The 23641-nt window shown below is 41.1% G+C and overlaps 1 protein-coding gene across 1 annotated transcript; it reads right to left on the reverse strand.

The window, feature by feature from the left end:
- Positions 1-23555, reverse strand: afg1lb (AFG1 like ATPase b). Its single transcript, XM_029496337.1, has 13 exons — positions 23462-23555; positions 23019-23311; positions 19703-19754; positions 19498-19599; positions 19118-19245; positions 15419-15518; positions 12518-12576; positions 5319-5401; positions 4400-4470; positions 4070-4170; positions 2999-3139; positions 2299-2406; positions 1-1909 (listed from the first exon to the last, which is right to left on the reverse strand). The coding sequence occupies exons 1-13, from the start codon at positions 23553-23555 to the stop codon at positions 1763-1765; spliced, it is 1479 nt and encodes a 492-aa protein (XP_029352197.1). The 3' UTR covers positions 1-1762.
- Positions 23556-23641: the final 86 nt, after the last annotated feature.

Here is a 23641-nt window from a genome sequence, read left to right on the forward strand (position 1 = left end):
TGTTTCCTGCAAACAGCTTAATGCTCTGATTGGATTAGGGGCCTCGACGTAGGGCGTGATTGATTTTTCTTTAATTGAAAGATATTGTGGATACACTTTGGGCCTTTCCTCCAACTGAAGCACTTTTTAATGATACATATCATGTGCATGTAGCAGTACACACATACACAAATTGGCCACGGAGCCCTGAACTGAATGAAATTGCACATTTACTCTGGGGATTTTGCACCTAATATCGTGTACTTGGACAGATAGTGCAGGCAGTGTATCTTGTATAATGATCCTGGTTGGATTTGTAGATGCTGCTGTCTGTCCTTCTCAGGGTGGTTTGCTCCAGGCTGGAGTGCTGCACTAGGATGACCTCATCCTTAGATGGACGCAATAACAAACCTTGTGACAATTGGTTGCCCTCTGCTGCCACCTACAGGCACACATCTTGGCGTTGCACCACAAACTAAAAATCTAGCCTTTTGAATACAAACGAAATACAGCTGGAAGAATTTATTTATATTTTCACCACCAAAAATCGGATCCTCCTTTGTCCTTATGTACAGATTACAGCTTTGATTTTAGGATCATTTTGGAAGCCTATACACTCATTTTTTATATCAATTTGGTGCGGCAGTCATAAAAACATAATATAAAGGACCGGTGCATGTGTTACAGCAAAGTAACTAAATATGTTGGATATACCTGTGAAATGTACTGAAACAAAAAACTGTAGAATTGACAGAGTCTAGGCTGTAACATCAAACATTTTAATTATTTAAAAAAATGCATTGTTTCAATAAAGTAGAAAATATTCTTCAGATGAAAACTAAAATTCTGTACGTAACAATAAAGTCAGTGGTGGGAGGACCACTGTCCGTTTTACTTCAAGGAGTTGAGAGTATTTGAAGAGCTACTTTATTATTGTGCATTTTTTCAATGGCATTGGACCCAAGCTTCTTTAGAAGTCTGGATAGAGGAATGCAAATCTTCCTTCACACGTTTCTCTTGACAATTTTATTATAATTTATTTTTATTTATGTTATTTTATGGGGCTGTATTTCCAAAAGAGACAAAGTGCTAGAACTAGCAACGGTGGCCAAAACATCCTCATGAATATAAAGACGAGCTCTACTTGATCAATAATTCTTACTTGGAATACTATTGATACCAAAAGCAGCTCAGTATTTCCCTGAATTTAAAATGATAGGCCCCTTCATTAAGACATGAATTAATATTATGCATGACATTTTACATTTACAGTGGGCTGCATTAAAACTGGATGAGCTTGAAAATAGTTTATCCTTTTCACTGTCACCACTAGAGGGTGATAGCCAACTACTGTGAAGGACACTTGGCCCGCTTTCTCTCCCTGAAAGAAACACCTGCTATGGCGTCACATGTTTGAGAGCTGTCTGTATTATTTAAAACAAATAGTCCTCAAGGAAGAAAGACTATGTCTGACCAAACAGGACAAAGAACCAAAAGGATGTAACGCATATGCATGGGATGAAGTGAAGTCAAATCCAAAGGAAAAAACATTTTTAAGTTTAAGTAGCTACATATTTACTGAGGATATCAGGCATGTCCATGACATATTGGATTCTTTCATATTGTTTCTTATTCCCAAAAGAATGAAGCTTTTGTTACCCAAAATAGTCTTGACCTTTTTTGTTTCTGCGAAATAGGAGTTTTTGCTTATGCAGCGTCAGTAGCTTGTGAGAGGCTGAGTTGTCTGGAGGTATATAATTATCTTGGCAGTCAGAAGTGGATGTTAGCTGTTCATGTTTTTCTTGCTGCGGCTGCGGTCTCCCTCCATCCAGTATGACTCAGTCTGCATTTCCATCAGTCTGGAGATGGTTCTCTGGAAGGCAAAGATCTCCTCCTCGGTTGTGAACAGAGTCAGATGCTCTGCTGCCTCCTGAAGAAAGGAGACAACACCAGGGTCAGCAGCTAATGCACCTGCACCCAGTCTAAAGTGAAATGAAAACATTTAGAGCACCAGGCTTGTGGTTAAAAAATCAGAGCAACAGGTATGTTATAGTGAGCACAAACTTTACTGAAACTATTAAAAATGTGAGATTAGACCAGACTTCAAACTCAGCAATTAAGATAATGAAAAGTCTGAAATAGACTGAAGTAGACTGGTACTATGCCATATATGTAATCTTACTGTGGCGCTGTGAGCTGATGTGATCTGTCTTTGAAGGATAATTTGTTGATGCCAATCTTCCATCTATTTCTGGTTCAACACACTGGCTGGTTCTGATTGGTTCACCTGCTGTTTTACCAGATGTGATCTTATCTTACCCCGCTGAGGCCCAGATCGTCCAGCAGCTGCCGGTCCCTCTCATCTTCCCCTCCAGAAGTGACAAACAGCCGGTCTAAAGGAGCTGCCGCCAGCAGCACCACCCTCACCTGGGGCACCAACGATGGCAGTGGGGGGAATCAGAAACAGGAATGTCAACGCTGTCTATGGAGGTAACTTACTAGATCATTAATGACAGTTTATCATTTAGTTTACCACAGAGAAGTTTACCATTCCTTAATTGCCTCGTTACAATCAATAGTCCCACTGATCAGCAATAACATAATGACCATTTAGAGTTGAGAGAATAAAAAGGCTGCTGTCAGTGGGTGGGCTGTATCAGCCAACAGGGGAATATTTTGCCCTCTAAGTTGATGTGATGGAAGCAGGAAAAATGGGCAAGTGTGAATTCTAGATGACTGAGTCAGAGCAAAACCTTACGGCTGAAAAATGAATACTGGGGTCGGTTCATTGACACAGTATTAGGCGGGTGGTCATAGTGTTGTTACACATACACATAACCTAATATATGTTTATTATACATTTACTGGATGTGATGGTCATATATCATATAGTCAGAAACCACCTTCTGGAATCAAGAGCTAACAAGTGAATTGACATATGCCTTTTTGTAAATCTTTTTTTTTTTTTTAATATATATATATATATATGAAGCCCGTCCCCGTTTTGGCAGTGGGATACCTTCTTGTCATAGAAGTTGTCTATGAGGGTGGTGAAACGCCTGGCCTGGTCCTTCAGTGTCAATGTCAGCACTGGAACATGGCGGATAAAAACTGTGTCAAAAAGCCGTGCCATCTCCAAGTAGTCACTGGCACCCAAAGGCTGAAAAACAACAAATGAGCAGTTACAGACCTGAACATCTTACCTATAAGCACTGAAAACACATCACAATATCGAGGTCACATCACAATGCACACATACTATCGTTCCAGTGTAGTGTTTAAGAACACATGCACTCTGAGTACAGAAGTCTGTATGGTTAGCCTGAAAATATGCAAACTTTACAATGACCGCACTGTGTGCAAAAGGTTCCGGCTGATGCTGCTCAAGTCCCCGTCCTTGGTTATTTGCCAGTCAGGATGATTGCTCCCAAAACTGAGGTGGATGGGCCAAAATATGACAAAAGAAGCCTTGAAGCTCAGATGCCTGCTAAAGCTCATGGTTGTACATCAAACATTAGACTTTACACACAGTGCAGATTACTGTACCACACCGCTTTATTTGAAGCACACAGTGCTCAACTATTCACGAAATCCTCAATAGACTTGCTTTTTGACATTGAGAAGAAAATAGGACCGAGATGGAGGGAAGGTTAAGGTTATTCAGTTTAAGAGCAAAGGTTCAGATAATAAATACGCAGGGGAGGGAAGAAGCAGAATGCAGAGGCAATAATAAGGCTGGAGAAGTGCTTTGAATTTGAGCAGTTTTGATTAGTGGTGAGTGGATGCTGCGTGTGCAAGTGTACTCTGTGTGCATGTGTGTGAGATTTCAAAGAGGGTAAGGGCACCCAGGCAGCTCTAAATTCATACCCTCGACCTGTGCTATAAGTTCAGCCAAAGACCATTCCCATGTTTCATGTCACTCTATAACATCAAGCTGTTTATAAAGGCAAAATACCAAAAGAAATAGTGATAAAAAAAGGCAAATTTAAACATTTAAAAGACACAAAATATGGCAAGAAATATAATCTCCAGTGATGATATAGTCATTTGTGATATGATTTAACTTGTCATGGTTCAGATAAAAACTCACTCTGCCACACAGCTCGTCAAAAGTACAGTCAGCAACAGAGCCACAGGTCTTTTCCAGAGTCACATCTCGGCCCAGCACTGTGAGCACCTGAGGGCCTGTTACTATGGAAACACATACACCCAACAATATTAGTGATCCCAGTCACATTATACCACTATGTTATTTACAATTGAACCACTGGATTAAAACAAATCTTTCAAGGGTGGAAAGTTGAAATGCATATATAAATATAACGGATGATGTCATTTATTGGGGCACATAAACAGCTGAAGTCTTGTTATGTAACAGAGTAAGTAGACACATTTCCCTACAAGTTGGTAATTTCCTTACTGCTATTCTGTCTTATAGCCAGCTCCTCAAACAGTGCATCCAAGAAGGCCTCCGCACCAGGCTCCCCTGTGCTGCACCCCACACACACAGACACACACACACACAAAAACAGTAATAATAGGATATGAAATTAATAATACTGAAGTGGCCACATCAAACGGTGGCAGCAAGAAGAGCATTGGGGGTGGGGGGTGGGGGGGTACTTAGCTTTTCACTCCATCAGTAAGAGAGAGAGAGATGGATGTTAGGCTCTAAACACAAGCATTAGTCTGTGAATGCACATCAAAATGAGATTTTAGAGCGCGTGTGTTTATGTCTGTATGTGTGCTTATGTTTTAACTCCAGGTAAAAAGGGTGTGACGCGCTCTATTTACATACAGTGAAAAGACGAAAGCACTTGAAAGCTCCAAAACAGCAATGAGCAGCAGCGGTGTCATTCATGCTGCGTTTGCCTGCATGTTTGTCCTCTTACAGCGTATATGTAATGAGGAAAATAGAAAACTAGCTTTTAAGCTCCACCATTTTCTCATGTTCTATTGATTCCTCTTTCATTCTTTTCATGGATCTCTCAAGGTAATGTAGGTCTTTATCCATCTGCCAGGCTGCTTCTGCCTCTGAATACATCTGTTTGCCTTTTCTTTCTGCTCTAAGAAAAATAAATAAAAAAAATCAAACTAGATGATGTACACAAGCATTTCCGAGCTGTGTGTGTGTATGCAAATGCTTGTGCATATGTTTTGGATGCAGGTTTATGTAGAGTCTTTAGCATACGCACAACCTTTGAGCTGAGTAATTGGTAGCTCAGCGGAATAAATGACATTTTGTAATTAGTATGTAGAACATCATGTTAACATTTACAGCTGTGTTTGTTTGGATGAACCATTGTGTGTGTGTGTGTGTGTGTGTGTCTTTCTCTTACAGGTAGTAGAGTTTCCCTGGTTCAGCTGTGTGCAGCCTCCTGTAGTCAATCCCTGCATTGAGGCAGATGACATGACAGTACTCCTGTATGTGACACATGCAAAAACACAAATACATAAAACGTGGTGTTAGAAGGAATGTCCTAAGGGCAAATTCATAAAGTTTCAGAGCATGCTAAATATGCTGAAGAGACTTTTAGTTCTTCATTTCATCCACTCTTGAAATCGAGTGAACATGGCATTCATAGATTTTCCCATTTTAATTCAAAGGAATTTGAAAATTACTGATCAACAGAAAATTTGATGAGACAACAAATGAAATTTCTCGAACTTATTCTTTCTGTGTGTGATAATACAGCTGAATCTCATCTAATGTAATGATCTAATATCAAAAAACCTTTTTTTTTTTAATCCAGCTTCAGATCCAGAGTTGAGAAGTTTTTGAGAGTTGTTCATTTAATTTTTCACTTTTCTCAGCATTCTCATCTGTCCTTTACAAACATAAATAGAGGGAATGATATAAGGGGACTTTTGACCTGCTCTCTGCTTTCTTATTTTTTCTGCCAAATCTGCGTGACATTGGAGGTGGCTCACAGAAGCGAATTATAGATTCAGATTCAGAGTGTAGACATAGAGCTTGCAGGTATGAAATAGAAAAACTGGATACCAATGAGATAAGGATAAAGACAGTTTCAGATTAGATCTTTGATGGTTAGATCCATCTGTACTGAAGTGTCTGATTATTTAACTAGGATGTGAGTTCTTAAATTTATATATGACTTCTGTTTTGTACTGTGACGTGCTGACATTTGGAACTTGTTTCTACTGCTGCTGGTCCTTCATGTGAAATGTGGATGATAAGGACATCCTCTCACCGGTTACTCTCAGCATGAATAATGAAAAAGGACAAAGAGCAACCACAGAGGGCAGCCGACGTCTCAGTCTTCTCTGACAGGCTCTGGGATTTTTGGCACTTTTTCAGGGTTTATTGAGCTGATCTATTGTTCCTGCAGCTATTCAAGGTTCAAACTTTTCCAGATAGTGTAAAACGTCAACAGGATTCATGTCAGGGAGTACAGCACAAACTATAATCATCTCCACCATTCTATCAAAGAAAAGAAAGGAATGGCATATCATCCCATCCAAGCCATCGCCTGGCTGACTGAGTATTCAACGACAGCTCCAGTAAATTATGAAATCAGTGAATTTCTGCCACTGGCCCTCTTAAGCTGCAGGATAATTAGTAATCATCACAAAGCAAGGGGACGGAAATACTCTATTCTTCTCTGCTGTCAACTTTTTATCTCCGTGTCCGCTCACACAAATGGGGTTCCCACTCTGAGCCAATTGGCTGAATCAGGCTTAATAACAACCTGACAAACTCGCCCTCCCCCACTCACAAAAGGGAGGTGTCATTTCATCAACCTACTGTGACCCCACCAACGGGTAAATAGTCCTTCCAGAAAGAAAAAAAAGAAAAAGAGGAAAAAAAAAAACTTGTCACTATTGCCGCCACATCATTAGAATCTCAGTTTGTCTTTCCTCCTGCCATCTCCTGCTCCCTCCCTTTGTGAAGTGTCTCTGCGGACGCTGAAGACTGCTGATGCGTTTCTTGACGGAGAAGTGAGGTACAAATAAGAGAGATGATGGAAGGAGGAATGGAGATACAATCAATGATGATGATTTCATTGGTTATTTATAATCAGATGAGGCTGAGGCCTTGCAGGTCATTACTTGATTATCCATCTTAAGCGGATTGTCAAGTTCTCACTCCTCCAAGATTTAATCCGCCCACACATTGTGGTCTTGTGCCCCCCCACCCACCATCATCACCACCACCCCCCACCAACACAGTCCTCTCACAGACTTCAGACTAGTCAGTGTACTTCCAACGTCAAGTCTTATCTCCCGTCACTGTCCCTTGTGCTCACGGTATATAAAGGAGAGTTAAAACATTACTTTTGTCTGATTCTAATGCTGAACAGATGTATTAATTCACTGATTAGTCGACTAATTAAAAGTTTTATCTTTTTATCAACTGTTTAATCACTCTGCAATTTTTTTTTAAATAATTGTAAAATGAGAAATTCAAACATATTTGAGTTTCTGCCTTTTGCTTGGGCCGCAAGGGGCATCTTTATACGATGAGAATAAAAAATCATGAATTGATGCGACTATAGTCAATGGATGATAAAATAATCAACAACTGCTGTGATTTTTCTCTTGTTTGAACTCTTGTTTCAAACTTGTTGCTTTTAATATAACTGGACAGATTTTTCTGTTTTTTATGACATTTTCTATAAAATAAATAATATTAATGCTATTGCCTAATCAAGATAATGATTACCTGCAGTCAGAGACATCTGATCAAAGACAGATTGCTGTGGCCCAAAGTTTAATATGATCCCAAGTCGTTCCTTAAGATAAGCTATTCGCAATGAGTGTGAAAAGTAGTCCTAATTGTTGGTGACTCACAAGAGAAGTGACAGACATGAGAATCAGAGTCTCTATAGAAGAAAGTCATCCAAACACATGTAGCTCCAATCATTTAATTGTCCGAGCTGTCCACTACTCTCTCTGGACAGCCACTTAGCATAAAAACAGAGTGGCTTTTTTTTTTTTTTTTGATCACTCCCTCTACGACATATCTTTCTCTATCCTTTACTCCTCAAAAAGTTGCTTTTGAGTTTTTCAAAGAGCGCGGTGCCATTGAGCTGCAACAAAAGCCAAGGATAGCTGACTATTGGGGCCTGATGAGGTCCACTCCCTCATTACCCAGCAGCAGAAAACATTTGATGCTTTTTTTGTTTGGCCTGGAGAATTGACCAGGCCTCAAAGAAATGTGGGGTGGGAAGGCTGAAAAAGAGACGAAGCGGGGAGAGACTGGGGGAGAGGGGAGGAGGGGGAAAGGTTGTCGTTCATTCAACCATGTGTGTCTTACAGCCTTGTGTGGAGGAACTGAAGAAAAGAGGGAGGGAGGTCGAGTGAGAGAGACAGGGTAGAAAAGAGAGAAAGCTTAAAACACTGCCTTTATGCAGGCAAGTTCTGGACGACTCTTCTGACATCAAAGTGTTTTCACTAACTGGGAAGCTGCTGTGTGTGTGTGTAGGAGAGAGAGAGTGTGTGTGTGAGTGGGTGGGGGTGTATCTGGAGATTTTATTCATTCCTGGGCAGTCGGGGGGGTATGTGACAATGTGAACACCCTAATTACACCTAATGATCTATTCCCTTAAAGTGTGACCGCCTTGGGCCAGCGATGGTTTGTTCTGCGGGGTCGTTCTCACAACCTCCCCCTGCCTCGGCTGCTCCTCTTGGGGAAACATCTTTTGAGTCTGAGGCCCCACCTTTCGTGATCCAGGACCCCACTGGACCCCCCACCCTCAACCCCTCTCGAGTTTCGTTGAGGCCTGAAACCCTAACTGCTGCTAGACTGAGCTCAGACTGCACTTCCTGCACCTGGCCAATAGAGGCTGCACATGCTGGTGGTGCCACAGTAAAGAAATCAATGATACATAATTCAGCACAACTTTTTTTTTTTTTTTTGGTTTGGTATTCCATTAAATTTAAGTCTTTACCATTAAAGTTCATAACATCTAAGACCTGACGGTCTTTTCAGATTCATAATTTTATAGTGCTTCAAGAGGCAGAGCAGAACAGGCACGGAAAAATAAAAAGGCTTTTAAAGATATATGGAAACTGGTAAAAACAAGAGTAATGTTTGCAGGTTTGACTAGCTGCAGCACATGTAAACACTTATAATAAAACAGGAGGAAAAAATATGTTAGACTGCAGGAAATTACAAGCCAAGGTAACCAGTTCAATCAAAAACTCAACAACAAATAAGACTGGAACGAGTCCCTGATGTTGAAAAGGAGAAAAATCAATTTGGCCTTTATCAATCATTCATTTTTTATTTATTTATTTATTTATTTTTTCAAATGAAGAAAGAGACACAGATATGAAAGAAGTGAGGTACGTCCTCGAGGCACACAGTGAGTGGCACTGCCCTGCCATTAAATGCTCTGAAAGACAATGACAGTCATCGAATATAAGCATCTGTTTGATTTGATCGGGCAGACAGCCAGCTCTTCACAGGCAGTCCTTCTGACCAAGGTCTCTACTGGAGGACCATGTCCCTCTCATTCCTCAATTTTTCCATCACTCTGTTTTTATTTATATATTTTCCTTTTCGCTAATCACCATTTGCAGCACACACAGCAATTATTAACAGTGACACAAAAAATTAAGAGAAGATCAGATTAAGAGAAAGGTTGAAAACAGCAGGAAACCCGGAGATACTCAAAGTTGCCTCAGGGTTGTTGCTGTTGTGATCCCCCTCCCACCTCCATTCCCCACCCCTGCAGCACTGTGCGCAACTGCAATCGAACAAGTGGGGGGAAAATAAAGTCACTATTCTGCTACTACAATGCAGAGACCTGACCTTGGGTGAGTAAAGCCAGTGAGCAGAACAGGATAGTGATAGAATAAAAAGCGGGAATAGAGGGGTAAAGAGAGGATGGCCGATGAAAAGTGAAGTGGAGAGGGAGGACAGTTTGTGAGAGGAAGAGCGTCTTAGTTACAATACTGGCAGTGTCCATTAAAAAAGCCCTTAAACCCTGTATTTTACAGAATGTGCAGCTTTGCTATGGCTGCAACAGAAAAGAGGCTGAAATAAGTGAATAGATTCCTTGATGGAGTTTATAGAGATGCCAAAAAGACCAAAAAATTGCAGATCAGGGAGTGAGTCAGTGGAAAAACTAGTAAACAAACTAAAAATAGTGAAAAATAGTCACTTTAAGATTCAGTGACGTATGATTTCCATGACAACTGGATCCTTAACTTAATGCTTATTTTGAAAAATGGGAAAATCTTGCTGGGGAAAACCGACTAATGAGAAGTCAATAGTTAAATAAAGACCTTAACTCAGGCGGACGGAGGTGGTGGATTAACCTCTCCCATTCTGGCTCAGGTGATAGGGAGAAGAGGTCAGAGGCTATTTTTACTTTTTAACACCATCATTCACTCACTATAGAAACACACTCAGGCCTGCATATATGTGAGTGTGAGCTGCTGCAGTGAGAAGCACCCATATCGCTCATCCCTGCAAGCGTTAATTCAATCTATCAAGGGTCAGCTAGTTAGTAGTGTGACCCCGCTAAAACACACTTTAACTTTACAGAACAGGCTGCTAAAGAGAAGGCATGGTACCCCCCCACCCATCCCTGCTAAAAAAAAAAAAAAAAAAAAAAAACTTCACAAAAGGGGAACATGGGACCCTGAAAGAAAGGCGGTAGCGCAGGGCACAGAGGGACAACAGGCATTCAGGACCTTGATGAGGGTGGATTAGAGAGGGCAAGGGTGCTGTTCGGAGAGTGGATGGGGAACAGGGTGACTCCAAGGACTCCCCAGTTGTGTAGCATTCATTGTGTGCTTGGCTGTGTCTGTGTGCATGCGTGTGCGCACTCTGATGACCCTGAAAATGTCTGTGGCCTGGGCCTTGCAGATCAACCATATTGTTCCTGTTCAAGCACTTGTGCTGGAATTTCCTATTATTTTTTATTTTTTTGCATTGTTCTGTGCATCATCACACTAAAAGGTTTATGATGCAGCATGAAATGAAGATGCAATGACATCATGATAATCTTCCCAGATCATACTAAGTATATGATGTTGCAACCTTTGTGGGAAACAGCTTATTAATAAGGTTATGGAGGAAATAATAAACCACATCAGTATAATCTGAGCTAATATTCAAAAAGACTTGTCTTGTTTGTTAAAAAAAAACAAAAAACAAAAACAAACCAAGATGAACTTCATAACACCTCAAATGAATGTATGTATGATACCTGAAAAGTCTTTTGGGAAATCTTTGTTAAATGAGCAGAATAAGTGCTTCTTATAGCTATTGGAATATCAAAACTAAGCAAGTATCTCAAAATATATGCGAGTCTTTAAAAAAATGTGCTTATATGATGTTAATACAGGTGATTAATAAACGTTAAAGAGAGCTTTGATCATTTCAAAACTCAAACGATATCACGAAAGGCAATTTTCAGTGGAGAATATTTATCTGCTACTTCAGCTGGCTGAAAGCATGACTGAGCGAAACCTTTTTTTTTTTTTTTTTAAACACACCTGTGTTTAATGTCTACATAGCTATTAATCATGTCTTTAAGATATTTCACCAGAGGAGTCAGGTTAAAATTCTTTACTTTCAGTATCAGCCTGAATTTCACTCAAATCAAACCAATAGGCAGAAAATCACTAATACGATAGCCTCAGAAAATATTTACAATTGCCTTTAAAACATATCAACAAATGAAACACATCTTCTCACCCTTTAACCATACAATGTTTTTTAACCAGCAAACCAACAAACTATGTAATTATATGAAGTTAACACTTTGCACAGTCAATAGTGGAGTATTTTGCTTGAGGTGCACTGCTTTTAGTATTTAATGAGGATGAGTGAGGATGGTTAGTGATTTATCTTCAATGTTTTCTCATATACTTGTTTCCCCAGTACCAACAATCCTTTTTCCCCTATGAATGGTGAAAAAGAAACATATTTGGTATGGCACAGTAGGGTATTTGTTATTACAATTTAGACTGAATACCAATAAAAGGTGTAAGAATGCCACCCTCCTCTGTTGCAAAATGCATGACAAGAAATTATTATGCAATTATTTATGATCATGATCACTCCAAACACATCAATGATCATCTGAGATGCAAGCAGGATAATGGTGTTACCTGCTTAAATTGCAAAGTAGATTTTTTGCTGGAAATGGTAACTGATGCAACGCTCCTCTCTCCCCCCCCACCCGCCTTTTACTTTTGAAATGCAAGCAGTCTGGGTCAGTCACTCTGCCCATCCGCCCACCTCCCATTCACATTACCTGTGCTCACTCACGCTCTTTCCATCTCTCTCGCTACCTTTCTCTCGCTTTCTCTCTGTATGAGTCTTTCAGCGTGCCCTGGTATGATCAAAGACAGCTTTGTGACACTGTGTGAGGCATCCAGGAAGCTGAAAACATCAAACCACTAAAGAGCAACTTGCAAAAAGACAGACACAGAGGGACAGACGGACAGAGGAGCACGTGCAAGTGTGTGTGTGTGTGTGTGTGTGTGTGTGTGTGTGTGTGAGAGAGAGATAAACAAATGAATAAATTAACAAGACAAGAGAGAGGGATGACTCTACCTTCAGTATGTCGATGAAAGGTAGGAAGGTGTCCCTCTGAAGTCCGTTTTTGTACAGATCTGAAAGAGGAGGGGAGGGCCTGTATTAGAGCTGCTGTTTAGCCTCCTAATAATGTCAGTCCCCCGCCACAGATTGGCAGATAAAGTGGCTATTGATGAACTGAAGGATGGGTGGGGAGGCACGACAAAAGGACTGGGACCAGGGGAGAAAAATGGATTTCTCTACCGGCAGCGGCAGCAACATAAAATTCATTACATTCCCAAACAATGGTAGTGAGAGAAAGGACTGTCGCCTTTTCAGTGTGGACAATGTCCACGGCAGCTCGCTGAATAGAGGTTTCAATTAGCTCGGCTGGAACAAATTACATCTGAAGTAGCATGCCTGATAGACAGATAAAACAGATAGGGATTCACACACAAACACAGACAAAGACACACATACAGATACAGACGGACACACACACACAGCAATGTTTAAGCTCTCTCCAGCTGCGAATGCAAACAAGTGGTCGGTGGTTATTGTTGATGTTTGGGCTCAAGCTTCCTCCAGTAAGACCTGACACACAAATAATGCTTGAAAACTCTTACATTGTAATGAAGAGCAATGTGTGGGAGACGTGTCTATCGCCTGTGTTAAAGAAAGAGTCCAAACATTGGTGGCCAATGAGAAGATTTGCTTGAGTTAGATGAGATGTCAATCAATTCAATTTGACTCTTGTGTCTAATACGGAGCAGCAATGAATAGCTGGTTAGCTTAGCTTAGCATAAAAATTGGAAACAGTTGGAAAGACAACAAATCTATACCAGCACATTTATATCTTGGTTGGCATTGTTGTGGCATGTTGCCTTGTGTATTTTTTTTTAGCTGAGAGCATTAATATCCCAAAATTGTGAGTTGTTTTATTGGTGAGTAAGAGACTTTGCAGCACCAGGATTCGGTTATACTTGCATAGAGTTAACTAGTTGCTACCTGTGTTTACAATAAGCTAAGATGAAGGAAAATATACAGTGGCTAACAACAGTTTATTTTGTTTTTACACAGGAGTGGCTTCATTTTTTTATTTTTATTTTTTTTGGCTTAGCTCAGCAAAAAGGAGAATGTGGGTATTTACCAAAATCCCCTCAATGCAGCCATTTGTAAATTTAGCTACTGCTACATCGCCGACATTAACACTGACAGATGTTGGTTGCCATTATGTTGTTAGTAAACTTGATACCTCAGTGACTTGGTAAACAGCTGCTAATGCTCATGTTGGGCAAACTAACATAACACATCTGTCAATGAAAATGATTATTAATTTCAGGGGATCAAAATAAGCTTGGGCCATTAATATTAAGTGCTGTTGAGATCCCGTGTACTCAAAATGTTCCACTCCATAAAAACTACTAGAAACCACTTTTCCTGCTCATTAAACCTCAAGTTCATTAAACTATCACTATGTAAAGACAATAAAATGCTGCTTTAGCTGTTCTATAAAAACCAATCCCTAAAAGAAATCTAGGGCTTTTTGATACCAGCATCAGCACATCAAAAAAGATGGAAAATGTATGCCTTTCATGTCCAGTTGTCTCTTATGGCTTTCACTGTTCCATTAACCATGTAATTAATACCAAGTAGGCGCTCTATCAAGTTTGCATGGTTTGGCGCTTTGTTCTTAATAGCTAGTAAATATCAGAGATGCGCGTCTTTGTCTTTGCTGCTATCCACTTCGTACCCACTCAAGGTTTTGACACATCAACATCTTCAAGCGCAACAAGCATTTATTTCAACCCTGATCACCATCTTGCTCATTCTTCTTCCACCCTTACTCTGAAGGCAGTAAATGCAACATCAAAGCCCGTTTAAAGATTGTGTCATGTCTCTGTGAAGGTGGGAGCTGTATCAAACGTTCCTTGCCTCTTTCCTCTGCTTAATTGCAGTAAATAGGGAGTAGTTGGTGGGGCCCTGTTAAGCTCAATTGATTCTTGCTCAGCCGTGTACTTTTGGACAGAAGTAGTATAATGTTGCTTCTGCATAAGTCTGGGAGAATTACATGTCATTTCTGCTGCTGCAGTATGTGCTGTATGCTGGTGGGATAAGTGGATCTGCAGAGTAAGACATTCTTTCACACCATTTTACTGCTGAGTTTTCACCCCCTTTCTATAACCCTACAGTTCCCTGAATTCTCACGTTTGCAATAAATAATAAAAACTCACAGGTTAGCAGATACTCTGACAAGAAGTGGAAGACTGTTGGAATACTCCACTTCAAAGCATATTTTATACTCCCAATATCTCCATAACTGCTATGGTTGCGATTAAAGCAAGAAAGACAAAGAATACAGCACTGGCTGTTGGAGAGGTGTTAAGCCTGTCCAAATGTTCTTAGTGTGATTTACATCAAGTTGGTGCTGGTTTGCAGTTAAAATAATTTTCTACTTTCAGTAGGTCTGGCATTTCTATATAATTGTAGCATTGAGAAAACGTTGTTAGAATTAAAACTCCATCTTAAAAAAAAAAAAAAAAGAATTAGCAGCATACTTGTGCAAGGCATTTGAGTGCCTGATCTTTGGTTTTGATTATTAACTTCCCTGTTGGTATAGAAGATAGTGTGCCTGTGCATGTGCCTTTGGCTGAGGAAGTGGAGCAGGTTGTGGTTCAATTCCTGAATTATGTAAGATCATTATACATTTCTAGAGTATTGGTGAATATTTGAACTGAGTGAACTGAATATTTGTTTTTTCAACCGTTTCATGTTTCTGAGACGCTTCTTCTACTTTTACCTCTGAATTACTGATTAACTGAGACAAAACCATGAAAATGAAATATTTCTAAGTAGCAATTTTTGAATCCAGCTATAGATTAATGGATACAAATAAATAAGAAGTACAATACTTCTGTCCTCAGACACTGGCCATCGTACCATCGGGAGGTCTGTTGGAAGTGGCCACCACCACCACACCAGTCTGGAACAGCGTCTCGAACAGCTGCTTCAGGATCATGGCATCAGCAATGTCAGTCACCTGACAGAAGAGAACAGCATTCATGTAATGTATAATTTACCTCTTCTTGCCACACTGCATGGCCATGTGTGTGCGTGTGTGTGTGTCTGTCTGTCTGTCTGTCTGTCTGTCTGAGGTCAAACCATGTTATTAACACTCCATGCTGATTAGTATCATTCAGGTGTGCTTATTCATTTTGTCTCTGGTCATGACCATTCAAGTCTAGAACACATCCACACACACCTAAACCACTTGAACTGACTGCAAATGGTCACGAAGCGGCTTTCTGCTGAGGGCAAGTAGCTGAAGCAAAGCGTTGGACCCAAGCTAATCAACTGAGCCGACGTGAGAATGTCCTGAACGCAAGCGAGAAAACAAGAAAAGAATAATGAAAACTGAGCGATGTGAATCCAAACTGGCATTGCATAGGCATACAAAGCTTCTTTCCAAGAACGCCATATAAAGGCAAAGAAAAGTGTATTTGTGCATTTTGCACATGATTCCAATTCAACTGTCCATTGCTTTTTCTTTTTTTTTTTTTTCATCTACATAATTTCCATGAGTCTACAATAAACAACGGTCAATGACTGCACTGAAGCAAGGACATTTATGAGTCGTTGGCTGTTACATGAAGAGCTATGACCTTTCTATTAGTAATCTAGTGCTCTCACTTTTGTTCTTATTCTCTCATCTCTCCCTCTTTCACCTCCGTTGTTCTTTTGAGCATCTATGAAGGGAGAAATCATGTTACCATGTGACTCACACTAGTCAAAGCAGCATGTATATAACAAGCCCGATGAAGGATGATGATGAAAATGAATTAATTTCCAGCTGTCTTTGTTGTGCAAAGTCTTCCCTTTCATACCATTTCTCATTTAAGTTAATGTTACGGTTCCTTCAAACATGAAATGTACAAAATCAACTAAAAATAAAAGGCCACCTTTGCAAAATGATTCTAATAAACGCAGTGAGGTGGAGAAACATTGCATCCCACGACCATTGCTAAAAGATTTGGGGAGAAAAATGTAAGTTTCTTTTCTACCATTTAAAGAGAGGACAGTAAGAAACCTCAGTGACTTCAGTCACGTATCTGTCCCGCCCTCTCCTCTTACTCCCTCTTACCTACTTCTCTGTGTATAACAGGCACTTCTAATGGCCATACCCACAGCATATGCCTCCTTTCATATTCTGGAGAGTCTTCTGCTTTTGCATATTAGCCCCACTGCCCTTGCCAATACTTGATTAACATTTGTGTTAAAGCCTTGATTTTACTAAGGCGAGGTGGCTAAGGGCATCAAATTAGCGTGTGTGTATGTGAGAGACTGTGTGTGAATGTAATGAGAATCAACAAAAAGCCAAGGCTCTGTGTCTCTCTGAAGGGGCCCCCATTTCCTCCAACCGCAGGATTTTATTTTCATTTCAAAAGAATCATTTAAAAATGACCTTTTATACAACCTGGATTTGTTTATTCATACGCCCTCAACATGGGCATAGTATGAGGGGCAATATTGATTGCTGAATGAGTAGGGGGAGAGGGAAAGAGAATGGGTACCCACAGAATGAGAAAGGTGGAGGGGACTGATGTAGCACTTGTGGAACACAAAAATAATGGTGCAATCTCTGTCAGCCAATGCTGATATTTAAATGAGCATCCAATTACTCAAGCTGCTGTCAGTTTACAGCAAGGCACACGGGTGCCAAATTAACCCTCTTTTGATGTTACACTTCTTTATGTACACAACCTATGAGCAATTTCGCAGAGGCTGCACAGTGACTGAGGCCCTGAGACAATGATGCTCAAGCACTTTCTTCTCACTCTTCTTCCTCCTTTCTCACTCTCTTCCAATCTTTCCATCTCAGACCTCTCAATGGCGAGTATTCATTAGGGGAGCCGGGTGGGGGCTGTAAAAGGAGGGAGGGGGGCTACAAATTACTGATAATGGCGCAGCGCTAATGAAGAGAATGGAGAAATGTCATTAGCATTTAAGAGGATAAGATCCATCTGACCCACCACCGCCAGTCGCTTTCTAGCTCCACTCACTTAAGGAAGCAGAAGAGTGCGACTGATACCCAGAGCCTCATTTGCATGGCTGAGTGGAGGAGGATGCTGATTGGTACAGCCACCCCACCCAACCACCAACCCCCAACTCTCCCAACCTTGCAACCTCTTGTTTATGCATTACAAACAACGCGCACATGTCTGCTTGTTTCCCCCCTCCATTCATCAGTACCAACAGTCGACAAGTGAAAACAGCAAAGCTGGCAACAGCAAAGAAAACAAATCAATGAGAATGCACAAACAGCGCCGCAGTTTAAAATGTGAAAGACAAGTGGATGAAAGGAGATGCTCTTGATCCTCACAGATACAGAGATTGATTAAAGAGAGCCACTGCCCCTTCTGTGACCCTGTGACCTAACTGTAATGATACCAGTAAGGGGGACAACACTGTGCTGCTAACAGATGTCTTCAGCACCAAAAGATACAAGCACACGTCTTCCTCCATGGCCGTGAGTGGATGACAACCTTGCAGAGAACGCAGAGCAGTGGCTCTGGTCAAATAATGAGAAATCTGCCACGCTAATTGCCAACAGTGCCTTTTAGTTGTGTACATGTGGTGTGCAAAACTTAAAACCGACTTAGCTGCTAATGTTTGTTAACCATGCAGGTGCTGAAATAAGCGACAGGAAATGACTGCTGTGGGTTTAAAGTATTCATAGTGAAAATGAAGCACATCGATACTTGTGGGATTATACAATTTTTCACAACTGTAGCAGTGAATTACTTCTTTAATCTGTTCCAATGAGAGAGAATCTTGAGGAAATTGTTGCACAATTGTACTATATTAAAGAAGGCCACTAGGTGTCCCCAGTACTGTTTTTGTGGGGACATAATGATCAGAAGCAGAAGTATCCAGTAGTCCACACAGGAAAGACACCAGCTGGGACAACACACTTTACACAGTAATATCACCAGAGCCACTTTTCAAAAATACTAACTGCGTACCTGCCTTAGATACAAAAACAGGTCACAAAATAAAGTTTAGTACTACTGAAGTAAGGTTTTGTTTCATCACTAGGTCAGTTTGTATGCATGTTGAAGTCTCGTCACTATGAGCTTACATCTGATAATGTATGTATAATGTTGCCATATAATTTTAAACGGATTAAGTTTGCACTGAAAGATATTATGAATATGGTATAACATGCTCATATTTTAAGCCTGGTCATTTAAGACATTGTTTTCAGTGTGCCATCTAATTTAAACTTTAAAATTTCTAATTTACGAGGACATCATTGATATTTTTGAATGCAATATGCCTCAAAACATTTTATTCGGATTAGCTCTTTAGTTTGATTATAAAGACCGTATTGTTATTTATCCAATTCTCCCACCTGTTTCTTTACAAATAATTAAATACCTAAACATCTGCATGCCTTTGTTACCCGTGTAGCCTGTAATTCAGGATTAGTTACTGAGAGCCACTGTGTCACCAAAATGTAAGAAGTTGAAATACGTAAAATCAAAAATGCATAACTGAGAATTGGTATTGTCTTGTTGCAGCGGATTTTAAGAACTGACAAACATACAGACTAACAGTGCCTGTAGCACACTTGCTCACCTGAAACTCATCAAAACACAAGAGGCAGGTTTCATTGCTGATCTCCATGGCAACCGGTGATATGGGGTCATAGGTGAACATATTCCCTAGCCTTCGTTTTGGCAGGCTTTGTTTCCTCCGATGGATCCCTTTAAGCGGCACACAAACGTCAGGCACATCTTAAAGCACACCTGCATCTGCAACCCAAACCCACTGACAATAGTGACTAAAGCAGTAATTTCACCTGTAAGCATAATGGTAGACAATTAGCAGGAGGGCTTCAGGACACAGAGATATAAATATACGATATTTCACGAGTGGGGAGTCAGAGAACTTCCATGAAGTCATGATAACTAAGCTTCAATAGTTAGTGTAGTGGAGCGGGGAAAAAAAATACTAACTTTTATGGATGTCCAACATAAAGCCATTGAAGTGGACCCTTTTTTTACTGGTCTTCTCCACATGAGAGTAAAACAAATCCATAAGCATTGTCTTCCCTCCGCCTGAAAGGAAGGGACACAGAGGAAAGGACATTTTTCCAACGTATACACCATAGAATACACTGCGCTGATAGGTGTTTCTGATGAAAACAGTTGTGATATTTACCAACATTTCCATAGATGTAGAAGCCTTTGGGTGGCCGTGGAGAAGACTCTTCCTTCAGGGGGGAACATAAGAAAAATGAGGAAATGACTGTGGCATGCTTGTTTTACATTAAGTCTTTTAGCAGGTGCTTGTCAACTAAAGCAGTAACACAACCACCGCTAAAGTTATCCAAGTTTAATACATAGATTAATTCCTCATTAAAACTGCAAAACACTAGAGTTGGTGACCTACATTTTCTTTGTTATATTCATTAGCATAAAACACTGAATCATCGTTTAATAAACAAAGTATGCTGAGGCATTAAGCCACCACTACAGTGTGAGGTTTCACATTCTCCAGACTAGCCCACTGCAGGGGAGGAAGACAAAGGGGATCTAATCAACAAGACAAGCCAGGGTTCCCACGAAAGAAAAGCATCATCAGAGGAACAATAGGGGGATTTGTCAGACAAAACGGAGAGGACTGGATGAGGCTCCATACAAGATGGAGTGGACTTGTCTGTGCAGCCTGTTTAGCGCTGCTAATTGTGATACGGTACTGTTGCATTGAGGTGCTGCTGGAAGTCATTGTGCTGCCTGCCTCCTATCATCAAAAGATCCCTGCTTCAAAAAAAAAAAGAAAAAAGAAAAAAGAAGAAAGTCTTCTGTGTGACTGAGCTGAGAATATTGAGTAAAGCCAAATGTCTCTAAAGAGGGACCAAGCTATGTGAACTCATGTGTCCTTGGTTTAATAATGAGATGTGATGATCACATCTACAGGCATATTTGTATTTAGCTGGACGTTACAGATGTGTTACATACACAGCGGTTTAATAATAATTAGTGAAGCTGATGATGTCTGTAACTGAGCAATGCCAAATAGCTTTGGAATTAATTCAGCAATAAAGAGAAAGAATTGCCCTCTCAAAATTTAATTTGGTAACTATTTCATGGGGACGGCACTCAGTGTCCACTGCACTTGGTGTCCACAGCACAAGGAGCACTTGACTCTGAGTAAATGCAGACAATAGCCGATTGAAAACTAAATGAAAAAACAAACTTGTTACCCATCCTCTCTCTCCCTGCTCCTCCCTTCCTCACCCCCCCCCCCCACCCCCACCCCTGCCCCTCAATCCCTCCATCCACAGCCTGTTCTGTGTTGGAGGGAAATGGTGGAAGAGCAACAAGCCTTCCCTGTCTGCTCTGGCTTAACAGTATGTGACTTCTCCCTGACTTCCCAAGCTGCCTTCCAGCTTGGTGGGGTAATTGTCAGTGATGGCTGGTAGCAATTGTACCTCGGCAGAGTGGAGAAGAACAAGGCAGCTCCTCAGCTGCTCTGTCTAGCTGAGCTGTGGCCTTGTCTCACCTCCTGCTAGAGGATGTAGACTGGCACACCTAGTAGAAAGTTCACATGCAGGATATGCAATTTTTGGCTTTATATGATTTCAGGTAGCCTGCATTTCAACATGTTCGCAGCCAAGAAGCGTCTCTCAGCAGGAAGGTTAAACCTCTGCAACTGCCCCGACCCTTTGGAGGACTACCGTGTACAGGACGACTCTATGATGCACGTCTGACTTGAAGAGTGCAGCTCACACTGAACAATGGCCCATTGTTAGCCGACCATCCGCAAAACCGCGCCACATTGGGTCAATATTAAGTCAAGTGTACTCTCCTCACAGACTTGGTCAGTTAGTGAGGACAATGGCGGCACTTTCACAGGGAGAACAGACACCGAAAGGACAGTGGTATGACCTGATTCAAACTAGAATAATTACATAAGTACTCCAGTCAGTGTGTATGTGTGCGAGAGGCAGAGCAAGAAATAAGGTGCAAAAGAAGGGGGGGGGGGGGGGGGGGGGGGGCGGTGTTGATATTCTAACACCAAAGTATTTGTCAGAGTCCCAAATCAAAAGCAAAAAGGACAAGAATGGACCAGACAATAGGGATCCCCTCATTACTGGATGGGGATGGTGAGAGACTGAGAGGGTTGCTGGGACAGGCCCAGCAGGAGGTCTGCCCTGCTGCCTTCCAAAATCTCTGCCTAACCCCATGTGTTTGTGCCAGCCAACCAACAAAAAAATATCACACTCCCACCACCAAATACTAGACAGTCAGCTCCCCTGACCTAAAAAAAAACAACAGCCCCCTGCATTAGGCTGTCCCAAAACTCACATGCACAATACACTTCCCAGACCCCTACCCTCCCTTTGACTTGAGCCCAATGGCCACCATCAGTGATATGACTGGAGTACAGTGCAGTGGACTCTATGAAGTCCCTCCATATGTTAGACGTCAATGGGGCTTTATAACAGAATGAACGTCCAGATGCCACACCGTCAAAGGCTTTACACATATCCATGCTGTCATTAAGTCCCAAACCACCGTTGTTATTTATCAATTTAAAAAATGTTCTTAAAAATTGCCAAATTATTAATGAGAGAAATTTGTTTACGTTAAGCTAAAAGGTACCATTTAATTAACTTTAGCCATAAGCTTGAAACAGTATGCCATTAACTTCATCAGTGGATAGTTTGCTAAGTTGTTAATGAGATGGAGTTGTTTGGCACCCAGAATCAGCATCTGTTACAGTAATTTTGTTTTTATAATGACAACCATCGATAGTTGTACGTCAGAACTGACCCCAGAGCAATAAAGCAAACCCCATCTGGTGGCGGACACTGTGAGACTGAATGAAAGCTTTTGAAAAAAGCTGATATGTGGACCTTGGATTTGGAGATCAGCATGGCCTTGATTCTTAGATACTGATAGGTGATATGAGAGAGAAATAAATGGGTGGTTTTGTTCACTGCTCGACATGCTGACCTGGAATATTCTCCCTCTTTTGAAGACTTGTTGCTTGGTACTCACAAGAGGGACAAAAAAAAAAAAAAAAACTTAAACGAATGTGAATCACTGAACATATTTAATATTCTTGACCACTATGGTGCAGTACATTATGTTGTCTTATGAAGGCCGCTGGGTTGGTTTGTTGTTCCTGTCCTTTGCTCAGTATAGACAAAAAAAAAAAAAAAAAGATTACAGTCTGTAATTAAATTATTTAATTCTCCCTCTCTTTTACGTTAACCATGACCATAACAGTTAAAGTATAGAAGTCTGTTTTGTAAGGAGATGGGTAGTCAGAAAAGTCTTCAAAAGTTTTGTTTATGTAAATTTCATTCTACTCCAGTGACATAATCCAAGTTATGAGGATAGTCCTAATTATTATATAAATAATTGAAATAGCTCAATACATTGGGATAGTTCATCAATGACTACAGGGCATTACAGAGATGAGCATTGTTGCATAATGGCACATGCCAGCACAATATCCGTGTTACCTTCTCGGGCATTTTGTTTTCAGCTGTAGTGATGTGATGGTTTTGGGCTTTCTGGGGTTGATCGCTGTCATCTTTTGAGTTTAGCTTTGGAGGAGGTGCGTTCAGGTACACGCTGTTGCTGTACTTCCTCAGGGCGTGTTGCAGCTGAGCCAGCTGCTGGAGGACAAGTCTCTGCTGAGCATCCTCCCTCAGAGAGCCAGACCGGACCAGGCGGTCATAGCGTCCTACTGCCTCAGCAGAGGTCGACACCGAGGAGCAGGAGGACGAGCTGCATGTCCTCCACCCCGGGTAACCTTCAGGAAAACCAAAATCGGAAAAGCGTGTGCACTACAGTTGTGTATGATCCAGATGTCACACAGCAAAGTTACGGCACACGATGCAACACCGCAAATCCCAACACAACCGGACCGACAATAGGTGTAACATGACGGGGATAGTCTCACCTTTCCCGCAGATCTGTCTGAAAGGCAGGGCCGTATCTTTGAGTAAAAACATAACCGAGCCCCTGAAGGCTGCAGCCTTCGTGAAAGCCGCCATGACGGTTCAAAACTGCAAAGCTTTATTGAAATTGGCGCACACGTTCCAGTTTCACATAACAGGAAGCATGGAGGGAGGTCTAAACG

This window comes from Echeneis naucrates, chromosome 24 (assembly GCF_900963305.1).
Source record: "Echeneis naucrates chromosome 24, fEcheNa1.1, whole genome shotgun sequence".
Lineage (NCBI taxonomy): Eukaryota > Metazoa > Chordata > Actinopteri > Carangiformes > Echeneidae > Echeneis > Echeneis naucrates.